This window comes from Microcebus murinus, chromosome 10 (genome assembly GCF_040939455.1).
Source record: "Microcebus murinus isolate Inina chromosome 10, M.murinus_Inina_mat1.0, whole genome shotgun sequence".
NCBI classification, from domain to species: Eukaryota; Metazoa; Chordata; class Mammalia; order Primates; family Cheirogaleidae; genus Microcebus; species Microcebus murinus.
This window is the reverse complement of record NC_134113.1, coordinates 5,713,900-5,731,657: the sequence shown is the minus strand read 5'-3', so window position 1 is coordinate 5,731,657 and position 17,758 is coordinate 5,713,900. Positions and strand designations below refer to the sequence as shown.

Below are 17,758 nucleotides of genomic sequence, written 5' to 3'. Positions count from 1 at the left end.
ACCTTGCTGGGGGTGTGGCCAGTTGGGGATGTGTAATCTGGTTGGGGGAGTGTGGTCTGGTTGGGGGTGTGTGGCCTGGTTGGGGGTGTGTGGCCTGGTTGGGGGTGTGTGGTCTGGTTGGGGGTGTGTGGTCTGGTTGGGGGTGTGTGGTCTGGTTGGGGGTGTGTGGTCTGGTTGGGGGTGTGTGGCCTGGTTGGGGGTGTGTGGCCTGGTTGGGGGTGTGTGGTCTGGTTGGGGGTGTGTGGTCTGGTTGGGGGTGTGTGGCCTGGTTGGGGGTGTGTGGCCTGGTTGGGGGTGTGTGGTCTGGTTGGGGGTGTGTGGTCTGGTTGGGGGTGTGTGGTCTGGTTGGGGGTGTGTGGCCTGGTTGGGGGTGTGTGGTCTGGTTGGGGGTGTGTGGCCTGGTTGGGGGTGTGTGGTCTGGTTGGGGGTGTGTGGTCTGGTTGGGGTGTGTGGTCTGGTTGGGGGGTGTGTGGTCTGGTTGGGGGGTGTGGCCTGGTTGGGGGTGTGTGGCCTGGTTGGGGGTGTGTGGCCTGGTTGGGGGTGTGTGGCCTGGTTGGGGGTGTGTGGTCTGGTTGGGGGTGTGTGGTCTGGTTGGGGTGTGTGGTCTGGTTGGGGGGTGTGTGGTCTGGTTGGGGTGTGTGGCCTGGTTGGGGGTGTGTGGTCTGGTTGGGGGGTGTGGCCTGGTTGGGGGTGTGTGGCCTGGTTGGGGGTGTGTGGCCTGGTTGGGGGTGTGTGGCCTGGTTGGGGGTGTGTGGCCTGGTTGGGGGTGTGTGGCCTGGTTGGGGGTGTGTGGTCTGGTTGGGGGGTGTGTGGTCTGGTTGGGGGGTGTGTGGTCTGGTTGGGGGGTGTGGTCTGGTTGGGGGTGTGTGGCCTGGTTGGGGGGGTGTGGCCTGGTTGGGGGGGTGTGGTCTGGTTGGGGGTGTGTGGCCTGGTTGGGGGTGTGTGGCCTGGTTGGGGGGTGTGGCCTGGTTGGGGGTGTGTGGCCTGGTTGGGGGTGTGGCCTGGTTCGGGGGTGCCTCTTGGGATTGTGTCTGCCTCAGTCTGCATGTGTCCCCGGCAGGGACCACTTCGCCTGGATTTCCTGGCCTGTGGCTTCCCGGACGGCACAGCTGACGCGGAGGACAGCCCCGCTGGAGGCCTGGCGTTCCGGGTCCCGCCCTGCCCGTGGCCCTCGGGCGGCCTTTCCGGCCCGCTCTCTTCCCGAGGCCCCTGGGCCCAGCTTCTCGGGTGGGTCGCGAGTCCGTCTCCCCCTTAACGGCGGAGGCTCTTTCTCTCTTGCGGCCTCAGCCGTGAGGACCTGCGTCCCCTGCTCAGATGCCACAGTCCCTTTGCATCTGGAGCAGCGTTGTGACGTGTCTTGTATTTCAGGGCGGCTTCCGCGTGCGCTGTGGCCACCCCAGTTTGTTCCAGCAGCCGCGGCAAAGGCTTTCCCTTCCCGCTCACGCTGAGACCCTGCGCTCCGCAAACTTCCCGGGAGCTGCTGCCTGCACACGGTCCCCAGCCTGCCTGGCAGCAGGGCAAGGCAGGGCCGTGTCCCTCCCCACGTTACAGCGGCCACGTAAGGCCTGCGCCGCTCTAGCCAGGCCGCGCTCTCAGTCCCGGGAAGATGCGGTGGCGGGTCCCAGCCCGGTGTCCAGGCTCGGTCAGCTCCCGCGCGGCCGGCCCTGACCAGCCGGTGGGCAGCTGCTTCCCCGCCTCCCCAGCCCAGCCTCCCGCAGCCCTGTTGGGGCTGGACTTTGGGCTCCTGATTCCTGTCCCCTTCCATGTATTCCTAGCCTGGGACAGTATTTCCCAGGCCTGTCTTGAGCCGAGAGGGAGGAACTGCCTGCGTCTGTCAGGGGTGGCCGTCAACCCTGTCGTCCAGGGCACACTGTAGAGCCCGCCCCAAGCCTCCCCACGACGGGCCATCCTGTGACCCAGGAGCTTGGCACAGGGCACAGTTTGGGGGGCCCCGGGGACCCAGAAGTGTCCACCGTACATGGTCCCGTGGCTGCTCCCTTCCCTCCCTGCACTTCCCCACTGGGCTCTTAGAATCTTGTGCCCAACGTAGCAGCACTTGCCGAGTTCTGATGCAGGGACAGAACTTCCTCACCATCGCTGGTCCCTTGCTGTGCTGCCTGCACACACACACACGCACACATGCACACAAATGCACACGTTCACACACATGTTCACACATATGCACATGCATACATATGTTCACTTACACACACATATGTGCATGCATTCACACAATCATGATATACTCAGACATTCACACACACATGCACATGTACACACGCACACTTTCACACACATATTCACACATATATGCACACACATACATGCATGCATTTACACAATCACAAACTCACAGACATTCACACTCACACATACACACATGCACTTGTATACACACGCACATGCACACACATGCATGTGTGCACACAATCATGATATACTCAGACATTCACACACATGCACACACGTGTACACTTTCACACACACACACATGCACAATGCACGCGTGCATTCACACAGCCGTGATGCACTCACATTCACGCGCGCACGCTTTCTCTCTTGCCGCTTCCTGTCTTTTCTTCCTTCACGTGCCCAGAGAAAGCTGATTTTGCGCTGCTGCTTTTCTTTGCGGAGCGCCCCTCACACGTGCACACGATCCTACATGAGATTAATGTTTGAGACGAGTCATCTGCCTTCCTCCCGCCGCACGTCCCGGCGAAACAAAAGACGAGCGGTCCCGCACGTCGGGAGGGCGGGGAAATCGATTAGGGCTGACAGGGCCTCCTTCGGCCCGCTCTCTTGCTGCTGGCCTGCGCGGCCGTGTGCCCTGGCAAGGTGTGTGAGTGGCAGGCTTTGGGGCGCGGTGCCCGGGCAGCCATCGGGCCAGGCAGGGCAGGCGGCGGGGCTGGCCTGTGCCCTCCGCTTCCGCCCCGGCCTGCCAACCGGGAAGTGCAAACACTGGCCGGCAGGCGACAGAGGAAGCTTGGACGGCGGGGTGTCCCCGGGAGGAAGAGACTGCCCTTGGAGTGAGGGTCAGCACACCACAGTCTGGCCTTGGCGCAGGCATGAACTCGCTTGGGAACTGGGCCTGTCTCTGACCTCTCTGAGCCTCAGTTTCCCGTGCTGCAGAATGGGAATCCAGCCTCATTGGGATCCTGGAGTGTCCGGGGCCAATGACAGGTGTCTTCCTCACCAGAGACACCCCTGACACTGGCCGTGGCCACGCTGGCTCCCTGGAAGTGGCCGGCTTCTTTGGGGAGGGAGGCGCGGGGTGGGAAGAGCTGGCGGGTGGGAGCGCGTCTGGCAGGGGCGGGCAGCGGGTCTGGGCAGGCTCCTGGGAGAGCGCAGGGCAGGAGCGGCCTCAGAGGGCTGCGAAGGGGAGGAGGCGAGACCCCCGGCCTGGCAGGTCCCCTGTAAGAGGCGTCTTCTCTGAGGGGCTCCCGTGGTGGGCTGCCCAGGCCGACACAGGGTTCCCAGTGCTCACCCTGCCTAGGCCCGCCCTGGGCCATGGGCTGCCTGGGGAAGCAGGGGGTCCCCCAGGGGAGGCGCGCCTTCCTGGGGGTCGGGATGCAGCGTCCTGGGCCAGGCTTCGCCCCTGAGGCCTCATCTGTGGGATGGCACATGTGTCCCCGGGCGGGTTGGTGGCGGGTGAGGCAGAACGGGCTGCTCGGTGGATGGGAGAGTTCTCCTCACGGGCTGTTCTTTGTGTTGACGCAGGTCTCAGCCTTATGGCTGTTGGGGGCTCTGGGCCGGGGCTCCTGCCAGGGGGTGCATGGAGCAGAGGGCTCCTGTGTACTTTCTCCCACCTACCTGACGGGTAGAGCACACCTGCTTGTTCATTCCATCTTTCATTCATTCATTTGTGCCCACCTTGAACAAGCCTTTCCTGAAGCCCACCTGGGCATGAGGGCTTCAGGGCCAGACCCGACCTGGGCCTGCCGAGGAGCGAGCACAGGCCAGTTAGGTGGAGAAGGTGTCATCAGGGAAACTCCTGGAAGAGGTGGCCTTCGAGCCAGGCCTTAATGCATATGGGGCATGGATGACAAGGAGAGGCTAGGAAGGGCGTTTTGGATTTTTGGACCAGCACGAGCAAAAACCTAGAGTGGGGCAAGGCCAGGCTGTGCTGTTAAGGCTGATGTGGGTGGTTGACTGGGGGGGGGTCTGAGCAGGATGCTCTGAAAGGTGGGCTGGGCCGGGTCCTATGGGCCCATGTGCCAGGCCATGAGGAGGCAGTGGGGAGCCATGGGAGGCTTTGGAGCAGAGGAGTCACTTGCAGGAGAGTGAGAGGTGAGGACCCGGAGCCAGAGCTGCAGGCTCAGAGGGGGCCCGCGGGGCGGGGACCAGGCTGGGACCCGGTAGGCGACCTCGGAGGAGCAGTCAGGCAGTCGCCCTTGAAGGAGGGAGCCTGGGCCCCGAGCCCTCCTGGCATCAGCCATCAGCGTGGGCACAGGACGCAGGAGGCCGGAGCCCTGGTCCAAGCCCCTCTTGCTTCCTGCGTGTCCTCACCGAGTGGCTTCTCTGTGCGCCCATTTCCTGGCTCTAACGGGGGCCTCCCGACAGCTCGTCCCGAGGATTAACTGCTGCGGTAGTGGCTGGTGCGGGTTCCTCGTTTTGGGGTGCGAGCAAAGGGCATGGCCCTGGCTATGTCGCTTGGAAACCTCTGCCTGCCTCAGTTTCTGCATCTGTAAGATGGGGCAGCAATGGCAGCTGCCTCTGTGTGTGGGGGCGGGGGCGGTGAGGGTTGAGTTGGCCATTCCTGGAAAGGCCAGCTCTCTCTGTGTCAGTGTCCCCTGGGCGACCCCTGGGCGTCCCATCGAGGGAGGGCCCCCGTCCTCTGCTCCTGGCGTGTCGCCCTGGCCTGGGTGCACGGCCGGCTCAGCCCCGCCCGGAGGCACCCCCAGCACCTCCTCTGTCCCCAAGCCCCAGGGCCCCAGGAATGGCATGCAGCCAGGGGTGGCTGTTCCCCAGGCTGATTAAGTGACCTTGGGGTGCACCTACCTGCCCAGGGGCCGTGCACGGCACCTGGGCGACAGGAAGCCCGAGCGGCGCAGGCCCCGCCGCTGCCATTCTCTGCAGAGGAGCATTTTCCTCCCCGCGTGCAGTTAAAGAACCCGGAATTCGCGCCCGGTGGGGGGGGGCCGTTAATGATCGGCCGCGAGGAGGTCATTCATATTGGCTAAGCGGGCTTAATTGGGCTGGATGCGAAGGTTACCGTAAGCACACAGAAACGCTGTTAAGGGGTTAACCTCTGAGAGATTACATTGTATTCAGCGCTCTGTTAAAGTTTGAATTAATTTTTCCCATGGGTTTGTTCACATTCTAATTTTCAACTAAATGAGACATCTGTTTCAGAAAAGGAAAATTTGCTCTGGTTGTCATGGCAACTATCATTCTGTAAGAAAATTATTCCAATGGTTACTTTAGAACAGAAAGACAGAAATTCAGGACATAAAGCCGCCTCCCATCGCTCCGCCGGAATTCTGATCCGCCCGCCCTCCTCTCGGGCCGCGGGGTGGCCAGGCTGGGTCCCCGCGCCAGGTCACACGGGAAACCCGTGCTGCGGCCCTTGGGGCCCTCGGGGCGCCCACGCGCGGGGTGTCGGCCCACACACAGGGTGTCGGCCCACGCACGGTGTCGGCCCACGGCGGTGGTGGCGGTGAGGTGCGGGCTGCATGGGGCTGCCTGGGGCCTCGCGGCACCCCCTGCCCGTCCTTTGCAGCCCGAGCACTCCCGGGGAGTGGGACTGGGGTCACGGGATCGGTCCCACATGCCGCGCTCTCTGGGGTGGCGGGCTCACCCCGTCACCAGCCATGGCGCGCTGGGGGGTCCAGGACACCCTCACCCGAGGGGGCCACTGCTTTGTCTCCCGCGCCCACGGCAGACCCGGCTGCTCCGCGTGAGCGCAGGGCCGCGGGCCGCCCCGCCTTGGGGCCCCTCAAAGGACTGTGGTCAGCGAGGTCACCCCTGCCCCTCTGAGTGAGGCCCCCTCCTGAGGATGGCTCTCTCCAGCCAGCAGACTGTCCTGGGAAACGTCTCTTCTGGATGCTTCTGTGCACGGTTTGGCTGCCGCTCCCCCAAATTCCAATGAAAGCAGGAGCATCCCCTCTTCCCATTGACGGGCTCCCAGGCATGCAGGAGCGTTTCCGCAGCGGTGGGGGAATCCGCTCCCCTCTCTGCACCTCCTCCGTGTCCCCTCACCCCGGCAGTGGGGCACAGGAGAGAGCAGAGCCCTCCCTGCCCTCGTGGGTGAGGTCTGGGGACACAAGCGTCACTATCCCATGTTTGCGCGGGAGGAAACCGAGGCTGGCAGAGGTGAGAGCCCAGCCCAGGGCAGCACCAGGATGCCTGACGCCAGCGCCTGTGCCCTCTGCACCCGTTACAGGGAGCAGGGCCACCTCCCGCCCTCTGGGACCTAACGCGCTGGTGCCAGCTGCCCCGCCCAGATGCTGCGGGCAAGGCCGGCTCTCCCGTGCATCTGGGGGTGTTCTCAGGGCCCCACAGCGGGGTGAGTTGCAGAGGGAGGCAGGAGCGACAGTAGGGATAGTTCCAGACCAGCTGCCTAATGGAGACCCGGTTCTTCACCCAGGCCTGCCTGGGACTTGCTGTGTGACGCTGGGAAGTGGAGTGACCTCTCTGGGCATTATGGAGGGCGGGTGAGGGGGATTCCGGCTTCGCAAGATTTGAGATCAGGTGTTTCCAAGAAGCTGGCAGGAAACTGTCACCCCTAGAGGAAGGCTCCTCGGTGCTGGGTGGGGGAAGGTGGGACGGGCAGATGCTCCCTCCACCAGGGCCGGCTTCTGGGTGTCTGCGGGGTCTCTGGCATGTTCCTGAGTGTCTCTGTCGAAAACCGCCCCGGCTGTGGCTCGCGAGAGCTAACACGTGCTTTCTCCGCACTGATGTGGCCGCGCGCCGCCTTGTAAATATTTGATGAGACTTTGGGAAAATGGAGCTGTGAGGAAGGCAGCGCCGGGCGTGAGCGGCTTCCTTTGCTGTCAGCGGTGGGGCTGGGGCTCCCGGGAGGGCCACGGTGCTTCCAGGCTGCCACGGCTTCCCTGCAGCCCTTCGCCCCCTGGGGGCTCTGCCCGTGTGGGCCCAGCGCTGCAGGTCCCCAGCTCGCGGGGTGGGGCGGGGGCGGGGGCAGCCCGAGGGCCGCGGCGCTCGCGACCGCGAAGCGCGGTGGGAAAGCGGTTTACGCTGTGAGTCTGCACACGCGGGCGTGGGTGTCTGTTAAATAGGAATGTATTTAACGGAAGCATCGAGTTCCTGCCCGATGTACTCTGATATTTCCTCTTCTTTAAAAAGGAAATGCAGTTTGCATCAGACCCTGCCCCAGGTTTTCATCCAGACTCTATGGGTGGGTCTCAGGAGGGGTCCGTGATAGTAACAGTGATATGATGATGATGGTGATGATGGTGGTGATGATGATGGTGGTGGTGATGGAGGTGTTGATGGTGGGGCTGATGGTGGGGATGGTGGAGGTGATGGTGGTGATGATGATGATGGTGGAGGTGATGGTCATGATGATGGTGATGGAGGTGATGATGGTGGGGCTGATGGTGGGGATGGTGGAGGTGATGATGGTGATGGTGGTGGTGGTGACGGGGGTGTTGATGGTGGGGGTGGTGGAGGTGAGGAGGATGGTGAGGGCAGCTGTAGAACCTGGAGCACTTACTGTGAACCAGGCATTATTTTTTGCACTTTACATGCATCAGCTGATTTAATGTTTTCAGTAGCCGCGCTGCAGCAGATAGTATTATTATCCCCACTTTACAGATGGCCAAATTAAGGCATAGAGAGAAGTTAAGTTCTTTGCTTAAGGGCACACAGGTAGTAAGAGGTGGACAATTCTAACCCAGATCTGACCCCAAGATTCCCTTGAAGGTGGGTGTACGATCCTGTGTGTGGCCATTTTTCTGCAGAGAATACCCTTGGCTTTCTGCAGATGCACAGGGCAGGCCCGTGTGGACGCCCCACCCTGTGCCAGCCCCTGCCATTCTGCAGCCCCCGCCACCTGGTCTCCTGACTTGGCGGCACTTGCTGTGGGTGGGATCCCTTGGGAGATCTCAAGCCTGGGAGCAGGCAGCCCCTCCGTGCCGGCGCCCCCACACTCTGCTCCCACAGGCCCCTGTCTCCTTCCCAGCCCCCGCCTGTGCAAGGGGCTCTCACGAGCTGCTCATGGCTGGAGCCCCCGTGCCTCCCCCCACCCGCCAGCCAAGAATCTGCCAGCCTCTTCCTCAAGGCCAAGAGCCCAGGCTGGCAGGGGCTTGGGGAGACGGTGGCCTGGTGTGTTCTGCGGCTTTCATCAAAAGCGAGTTCTCCCCGGGTCACTGGGGCTGTGTTTTGAATGAGGGGGTTGGTTTCAGCTTGGAAGTTGGGTTGCAATCCCAAGGCAACCGGCAAAGTCCTGCCCAACATCTTGTTAACAAGTTATTCATTATTTCTCCATGATTTTAGGAAGAAAAAAAAAAAGAATCAATTTATCCATTAGTCTGATCCTCTCTCACTGACCACCACGCATTAAACATTAGTTTCCCCTACAGAACGATGAGGACCTTTGACCCCCAAGCCACCAGTGTGGTCACCCATCCTCCTCCGTCACAGGTGTGTCCAGGAGACGGTGCTGCTGCTCAAAGGGTGGGGACAGAGGGCAGCACACTGGGTTTGGACATGGCTTCTCCACTGGCTCCCTGTGTGAGCCGGGCCCCTCCCTGCCCTTGCTGAACCCCAGTCCTCCAGTCCGGGACCTGTCAGCGTGGGATAAGCCAGGGTTTTCGGATGGTGTTCCTTGGTGCGCTGGGTGGCTGCCAACAGGGCGGAGCCACCGGGTTGACAGCCAGGGCTGCTAGCCACGCCCCCAATGGTGCATGTTAGTGGGGGGCAGGATTTATGTGGCAGCTTTGGGCACTTGAGAGCCAGCACACGGCAGCCCAAAGCCTGCACCATCTTAGCCTCAGCCTCAGCTTCCTCATCTGTGAAATGGGAATCATCCCAGTCTTTAATTCACAGTGTTCTTGCAGCATCTCAACCCGTCTGTGTTGTGGACTTACCTGGGGCCTGGCAAACGCAGGTGTGCAGGGAATGCTGGCGGCTCTATTCCTAATCCCTGGCCCTCGGTCCCCTCCTGCATGAGACAGGGAGGGGCAGACGTGTCTGGCCGAGCCTGCTGCAGGGCAGAGGTCCCTGGGCGGCAGGTGGGGAGGCGATGGTGGTGATGTCAGTGTAGGGCCGTGTAACTGTCACACGCTGCGGGGTTAACACGACGGAAGTCGTTCTCTCACAGTCCGGAGGCCGAAGTCTGCAGGGGTCTCGCCGAGGTTCGTTCCTGTTCGGAGGCCCTGCGGAAGACCGGCTTGCGCCTCTCTCCTGGCCGATGGCGCTGGCATCCTCACCGGCCCTTGGTGTGGCAGCGTGCCTCCGTGGCCACCTGGTGTTCTTCCCTCTGTGTCTGCTTTCACGTGGCCTCTTCTCAGGACACTGCCCCGGGCTGTAGGGCCCACACTATCCGGCATGACCGCAGCTCATTTCATCTGCAAAGAACTTGTTTCTAAATAAGGGCATGTTCGCAGGCACTGGGGTAGCCACGCATCTGCTTGGGGGACAGTCTCACCCACAACCGTGGTGCTGGCGATGATGGTGACGGTGGCTGTCTTAGTCTGTTTGGGCTGCTGTGACAGAATACCGCAGACTGGGTGGCTTATTAACGACAGAAATTTGTTTCTCGTGGTCTGGAGGTTGCAAAGTCCACGATCAAGGCAGTGGCAGGTCGGTGTTTGGTGAGGGCCTCTCCCCTGTCCGTAGGTGGCAGCTCCTTCCAGCGGAAGGGGGTCTCTCACTGGTCCCTCCCAGGGCGCCCCCTTCAGACCTAATCTCCCCCGAGGGCCCCACCTCCTAATACCGTCACCTTGGGGATTAGTTTTCAGACGATGCATTTTGGGCGGGCACACCCGTTTGGACCACAGCAGTGGTGGCGCTGAGGGTGGTGACCTCGGGAACGCTAAAGTCATTTGGGGTCGTGTGGTGACTTAAACCCAAGGGATGATCCTCACGCCTTGGTCTGCTCTGGTTGCCGGTGACTGAAACACTCAGCTCAGGTGGCTTCATATGGGCCTGTCCGGCAGGGAAGTTCCAGGTTTGGTGGACGCCTGGCTCAGCGTGCTCCAGCTGTCCACCCTTGGGACAGTCCCACAGTTACTGACAGCCCCCAAGGCTGGAAGCTCGCTGGTCTATGCACAGAGGTGACAGTGTCCTCTTCTCATCGTTCAAAGAGTCTGATGTCCTCAACATGGAAGGAGATTGGAGAAGAAAAAGCAAGAGTCCGAGCTCCCCTCCAGCTGGGAGAATCTAGTCACAGGTTCATCACGGAACCAGTTGGGGGGACGACTCGCAGCTGAGGGTCCGGGTCTGGGCTGGGTAACAGGCTGGGGCTGTGTCACAGGCCAGGGCCACCAAGTCCCCTCCTGCTGGCCTGGCCCAGCCTGGCCCTACCCCCATTCCCTGCTGGGTGCTTCAGGCGGAGCCACCTGGACTCTCCTGTCTCAGTTGGGGCTGCGCACGCCACACCTGGGGGAGGGGAAGGGGGAGGGCAGGTCCCTGGGGGTGGGCTGGGGGTGGAGAATGTTCTCTGTGGATTTCCTTAGAGGGGCTTGGAGCAAGGAAGGTCTTTGGAAGAAGTTGATATATATATATATATAATTAATATGTATATATAATTAATATATAATGCTGATATGTGAAATGTATTAATATATGATATATGTATTTTTAGGTTTTTTGTTATGTAAATAATACTCATTATACAAAAATAGAAACTAGAGGTTAGCAAGAGGAGACAGGACAGAGAATTGTGGTGACCCCGTGGCCAGCTCCTGGGCGTGGGTCTCTGGCAGCGAGCTGGTCCCGCCGGCCGCCTGGCCCCATGGAGCCCCCGCCCCATGGTCACCCCAGAGCCTCGCCCGGTCCCCTCACCACCTGCTCTTCTCGCGCAGGCAGCCCTGGTTTTACGGCTGGGGGTTCAACCTGCCGAGAGGCCAAGCCCTGCTGGAGAAGTGGAGCCTCATTCCCGAAGGCGTGGACGTCCTGATAACCCACGGGCCGCCCCTGGGTAAGAACGCGGGCGCGGGGCGCGGGGCAGGGCGGGCGGGGCCTTGCGCGTCAGCCCGGCCTGTCCAGAGGAGCCCCCGACAGGCTCTGCTCTGGGTCCAGCTTGCTGGGGCGCTGGGGACACGTCTCCCCATTGTCCCCCATTTCCTGGGCGCCTGCTGTGGGCCGGGGCTTGACTTGTTACCCCCGGGCTCCTTGCAGCCACAGGGACCAGGAGCGTGGGCCATTGCACACGCGGTGCGCCGGCGCCCAGGCCTGGGCCAAGAGCGCGTGTCTCTCTGAGGCTGCAGATGCTGCCACCTGGGGTGTGGGGATGGGGGCCAGGCCTCCCGGGCCCTGTCATTGCCCCGTTGTCTCCCCGCACAGGCTTCCTGGACTGGGTCCCCAAGAAGATGCAGCGGGTGGGCTGCGTGGAGCTGCTCAACACGGTCCAGAGGCGCGTCCAGCCGCGGCTGCACGTCTTCGGCCACATCCACGAAGGTCAGCGGGGGTGGGGGAGCGGGCCTGACACCGGGGGCTCCTGCCTGACCCCTCAGAGGGCCACGTCCCCTCCCTTCGGCCCTGGTCACCTCCTCCCTGATCTCCTTGGCCAGAAGGGAAATTGCCCAGTTACGTTGTTCCCTTGTGAGTGCCACGTCCATCCCTGGCTGTCAGTCAGCCATGCTGAAGTGTCCGGTAACAGGAAGACACATGCAAGGACTTGCGAGACTTGAGGGTCCATTTGGCTTCCTTGGAGCCCTGCAGTTCTGCTGAGCCTCTCGTCTGCGCGGTCTTCCAGATGGGCAGGGGTTTTCAGAGGAGGGGACATTTGGAGGATGCATTATATTGTATTGGTGGGCACACTGAGAATTCCTCAAGGCCGATGGCCCTGTCTTGTGGCTTACATCCTCAGGGCCTGCATACAATAGGTGTTTAATAAATGTGGAGGGACTGCCTGCCTGTGAGCTCTAGTGGCGTGTATAGACCCCTCCCCCCACACACGTGCTGACCTGGTGTTCTGGCTTCGGCCTGGAGGGCGGGAGCCACGGCTGGAGGGCTGATGTCCACTTCACCCTGTGGGCGGTGGCAGGGTGGCTCTGGGTGAGGGGCGACGGCAGCTCCAGCTCCGGCCACCCACACTGCCACAGCCTGGCCTGTTGCTGCATGTGGCGTTCCCTGGTAGACCTCAGGCATCCTCACCGGAGCCTGATTTCGCCAGTTTGGCACACCCCCCTTTTTAAACATTCATCTCACCTAGGCAAGGCCTCCCTGCCACACCCCTGCCGTGGGGCATAGCAGTGCAGTTTCCCCCAGCCATCGCCCGGCCCCCTCAAGTCTGTGGTTGGACCAGGGCCCCAGGGCCTCCACCTGTTCCCGGTCCACGTGGTGTCATTTTGCAGCTCAAAAGCAAACAGGCCCCAAGCAATTCCCTGAGGGCCCGCAGCCCACGCGGAGGGCAGGAGCGAGCGGGCGCCGCAGCAGATGAGTCAGTGCAGGCAGAGCCTCGGCAGCCACGGGACGGGTGGACGGCTCGTGTGCTGGGGATGATGATGATGGCTGTCATTCCTGCAGCCCTACTGTGGGCGCACAGCTCCTCACAGCCAAGGCCACCTGTGACCCACATCATACCTGAGCACAGGTGTGACCTGGGCTGAAGGATGAGGAGGGTCCTGACAAGCAGAGGTGGCGGGAAGAGGGTGTGAAGGAGGCAGAGAGGAATGTACATGACAACGATGATAATGCTGGTGATGACAAAGGTGACGGTCACGGTAGTGATGACAGTGAGTGATGTGGTGGTGATGGTGGTGATGATGACAAAGGTGACAGTCATTGTAGTGATGACAGTGAGTGATATGGTGGTGATGGTGGTGATGACAAAGGTGACAGTCATTGTAGTGATGACAGTGATCTGGTGGTGATGGTGGTGATGACAAAGGTGACAGTCATTGTAGTGATGACAGTGAGTGATGTGGTGATGATGTCAGTGATGATGATGATATACTGATGATGATGATGATAAGGATGGTGATGATGATGGTGTTAGGATAATGAGGGTGATGATGACAGTGGTATTGATGGAGGTGATGATGATAGTGATGATATCATCATGACAGTGATGATGTCAATGACGATGGTGGTAATGATGGTGATGGTGGTGATCTTAGTGATGTCAATGATGGTGATGGTGGTGATGATGGTGGTGGTGATGGTGATGATGATGGCAGTGATGATGGTGATGATGATGATGGTGGTGGTGGGGATGATGGTGGTGATGATGGTGATGATGATGGTGGTGATGGTGGTGATGATGGTGATGATGATGATGGTGGTGATGGTGATGATGGTGGTGGTGGGATGATGGTGGTGATGATGGTGATGATGATGATGGTGGTGATGGTGTGATGATGATGGTGGTGGGGATGATGGTGGTGATGATGGTAATGATGCTGATGGTGGTGATGGTGGTGATGTCAGTGATGATAGTGATTATGTCAATGATGATGATGTCGATGATGGTGGTGGTGTTGGTGATGATGATAGTGGTGATGATGGTGGTGATGATGGTGATGATGATGATGGTGGTGATGGTGATGATGATGATGGTGGTGATGGTGATGATGATGATGGTGGTGGTGGGGATGATGGTGGTGATGATGATGGTGGTGATGGTGGTGATGATGATGGTGGTGATGGTGATGATGATGATGGTGGTGGTGGGGATGATGGTGGTGATGATGATGATGGTGGTGGTGGGGATGATGGTGGTGATGATGATGGTGGTGATGGTGGTGATGATGATGGTGGTGATGATGATGATGGTGGTGATGATGGTGATGGTGGTAATGGTGGTGATGGTGGTGATGATGGTGATGGTGGTGATGATGGTGATGGTGGTGATGGTGGTGATGGTGGTGATGTCAGTGATGATAGTGATGATGTCGATGATGATGTCGATGATGGTGATGGTGATGATGATGGTGGTGATGGTGGTGATGGTGATGATCGTGGTGATGTCAATGATGATAGTGATGATGTCAGTGATGCTGATTTGATGATGATGGTGGTGGTGGTGATGATGATGGCAATGATGGTGATGATGGTGATGATGATGGTGATGATGGAGTAAGCACCAAGGCCATGGCTCCCTAAAGTTTCCATGAGAGATCGCTGACATGAGGAAGATTGATTACTAGGAGAAAAGGCATAACACTTTATTTAAGCTGTATACATGGAGCCTTCAGATTGAAAACACAAAGATACGGGGGAAATCGTCCAATTTTATGCTTAGGCTCAACAAAGTATGGACAGCCATGTAGAAATATCATTGGACCAAAAAGTATGAGGGAGCCCAGCAAGGCCTGTCTATCCGTATTCTTCTCTGTGCAGCATCTTCCTTCTGGGTGTGGGGCAGGACCCTCTCTGGAAAGGGGGTCTTATAGCCTACAGTCAAACACATGGGTCAGATCATTTCTTTATGGCCAGTTTTTACATAGAATAATTTTAGGTTTTGTGGCTGGCTTTCAGGAAAAAGGGTTCTGATTTCAATGACCTGCCTTGGAGAAGAGAGATTCTAGTTTCTGTGACTAGTCTCGGGGAAGAATGGGACTGAGAGGCAGGAGGACAGGAGACGGTCAGAGAAAAACTTTTGCTTCTGAGGCTGCTTCTGAGGACTTGGCTTTGGGTTACTGTTTTCTGAGCACCAACAATGGTGATGGTGGGGGGTGATGGTGATGGTGGGGGTGATGGTGATGGTGGGGGTGATGGTGATGATGGTGATGGTGGTGGTGATGGTGATGATGAAGGTGATGGTGATGGTGGTGATGGTGATGAAGTTGATGGTGATGGTGGTGGTGATGGTGATGATGGTGATGGTGGTGATGGTGATAATGAAGTTGATGGTGATGGTGGTGGTGATGGTGATGATGGTGATGGTGGTGATGGTGATGATGAAGTTGATGGAGATGATGGTGATGGTGGTGGTGATGGTGATGATGAAGGTGATGGTGGTGGTGATGGTGATGGTGGTGATGGTGGTGATGAAGTTGATGGTGATGGTGGTGGTGATGGTGATGGTGGTGATGGTGATGGTGGTGATGAAGTTGATGGTGATGGTGGTGGTGATGGTGATGATGAAGTTGATGGTGATGGTGATGATGGTGGTGGTGATGGTGTTGGTGAAGATGACAGTGATGATGCTGGGACTCACTGTGTGCTGCTCGTGTGCCAGGCACTGGGCTGAGCACTGCACGTGGATGATTTTCTCATTTAACCCTCACAGCAGCTTGGAAGTAGCATCTATCATCATCACCTCCATTTTACGGACGCAGAGACGGACCTGGAGAGTTTCAGTAGCTTGCCTCAGACACACCCAGCCCACGTGGCTGAGCGCCTTCTGCCCACCACGCCCACCAGACCCTCACTGCTCGGGGTCCCGGCCTGACAGGTGTGTGCTTTTGTTCCAGGGTATGGTGTCATGGCAGATGGGACCACCACCTATGTGAACGCGTCCGTGTGCACTGTGAACTACCAGCCTGTGAATCCGCCTATAGTCATCGACCTCCCCACACCCCGGAACTCCTGACTGCCCCCCGCTGCTGCAGCCCTGCCCACCCGTGTCAGCTACACATGCCTGGCCGAGAGCACGGACCCCCAGCCACCCTTCCTTCCATGCCGAATGACCCAGACGATCCGTCTGGCTGCAGGGATAGCCCAGCAGACTCATTGAGGCCTTGGAATGACCCTTCAGCCTTCTGTCACCTGGAGTCGGGACCCTGCGTGTCCCCACCAGGGGTTCTGTGCTTATTACTTTTTCTGTGTGTACATCCCGCGTGTACCTCGTTAAAGGACCTGATAATCTCGTGGCCCTGTCTTGCTTTGGAAATGACTGAATCTTCGTCCTTCTCAGCTGGACCCCCTCCTGGTCTGTGATGCTGCTGCTCTCGAGTGGGTTTCGGAAGTTCTCGCACAAAGTGTCCCTCTGCCCAAGGGTCTGCGTGGCTGCAGGCCCCGGGGTTGGGGGGCGGTGGGGAGGTTTTGCAGCCTGGGTGCAGCCAGCCCTTCCTGTCCTCCCAGGCCAGAGAGGAGACAGGCCTGCTGGAGGTGGAGCCCTCCAAGGGAGTATTTGGGGACATCTCAGGAATTCAGACTGTCCCTGGCCGGGCCCACAAGCGTTTGCCTGGCGTTGTTCCCCGTTTCTTCCTGTGGGCATTTTCACTGACGTGGACGATGGCCTGAGCATTCTGGGCACTTGCTGGCAGCCTGGATTTGGGCGATTAGAGCTGCAGAATGAGCCCTCTGTGTGCCCAGGGCCAGCGAGAGGCTCCCGGTCACGGGGGGACAGCCCTGGGTCCCTGGGGACTGCGCTGTTCTGCGGAACTCAGCAGCCTGGAGGGTCTGTGGGCCGAGGCTGTGCCGCTCTGTCTCATGTGTGTGCACACACACGCACACGTGAGTGCGCGCCCTCTCCTCTCAATCCACCCCAGTGGGCCCGTGTTTCTCGTCACTGCCCTGCGGTGGGTTGTGTTCCTTGGTGCGGTTTCCTTGCGCCATTGGGATTCCATCTGCATGCCCACAGCTGGGGACCCTAAAGGGCTCAACACCCTCATTGCCCTGGTCCCGGCGGCCCGTCACCGGGGCAGGGTGGCTCCGAGAGAGAGCAGGCCCTGGTGCCGGCGGCCCCACCTTGGACAGCTGCTTCTTCCTCTGTGGCTGAGGACTGGGGGTGAGGCAGGGGAGGGGCCAGGGGGGCTGGGACTGGGGTGGCCTTGAGGCAGGGTCGGGCAAGTGCAGGGTCACATTCTGTCTTTATTTAAAATTTTGATATTTTGTTCATCATGCATTTTTTTTGCATTAATTTTGATTTTTTAAAAAGTTGAGTGGATCTGTGGAAAAATTTTGATTTTTAACACCATAACAATAGTATTTGTCCTATTACTGAAGTTTTGCACCCCGGTTAAAGTGTGCACCTGAGAGCAGGGCCTCACTCTCCCCTCTGGTCCCAGCCCTGGGAGCCAGCCTTTGATGAGCCCTTTTGCAGATTTAATGTTGTTTCATCCTCAGATGGTCCTTCAAGGTAGGTACTGCTGTCCCCATTTTAGAGATGAGGCGAGGTGACTTGCCTGGGGCCGCACAGCACACAAGGGGCAGAGGTGGGATTTGAACCTTGGTCCCTGGCTTCACAGCCCTCACTTTGCCATGACCCAAAGCTATGTTCCTGCAAAGCAATGCATGGTCCAAGGTTCTCTTTTTTTAAGGGTCCTGTTCAAACCGGCTGGAGCTCTGAGCACTCCTGAGTGTGTGCAGTGCCCCAGCACCCAGGGAGGCTGTGCTTCCCCCGAGGCTCGTGGGCGAGCTGGAATCAGTGTGGGGGAGGCTGCTGTCCCAGGGCTGGCAGGGCACCGTGTCGGGTTGGCAGGGGCTGGGCTCCCAGGGTGCAGAGGCCAAAGTGGCACCTGGTGGCAGGGACGTTGGGGAGCCTCTTGGGGCAGAGAGAACACAAGGCCTCTTCTGTGCCACCTCTACTCAGTTTCTGTGTGGACCAAGAACTATAAACTTTAAACAAATCTTTTTTCCTAAGGTATCTTCAGAATATGGTGTATTTTTATGTGGGAAAGAGAAGTTATGAAGGCAGCTGTTACTTTAAGAGCAAATCCATGAGAAGTCGTGAGGTGTGAACGGT

The 17,758-nt window shown here is 59.1% G+C and overlaps 1 protein-coding gene across 1 annotated transcript in view; it reads left to right on the top strand.

Moving 5' to 3' along the window:
- The window catches only part of MPPED1 (metallophosphoesterase domain containing 1), a 64,024-nt gene extending 47,218 nt beyond the window's left edge, over nt 1-16,806 (top strand). The window contains exons 4-6 of the mRNA XM_076006929.1: nt 10,986-11,101; nt 11,467-11,580; nt 15,543-16,806. Coding sequence (XP_075863044.1) covers nt 10,986-11,101; nt 11,467-11,580; nt 15,543-15,661 — 349 coding nt within the window. The 3' untranslated portion in view covers nt 15,662-16,806. The remainder of the gene's footprint in view (nt 1-10,985; nt 11,102-11,466; nt 11,581-15,542) is intronic.
- The last annotated feature ends 952 nt before the right edge of the window (nt 16,807-17,758 follow it).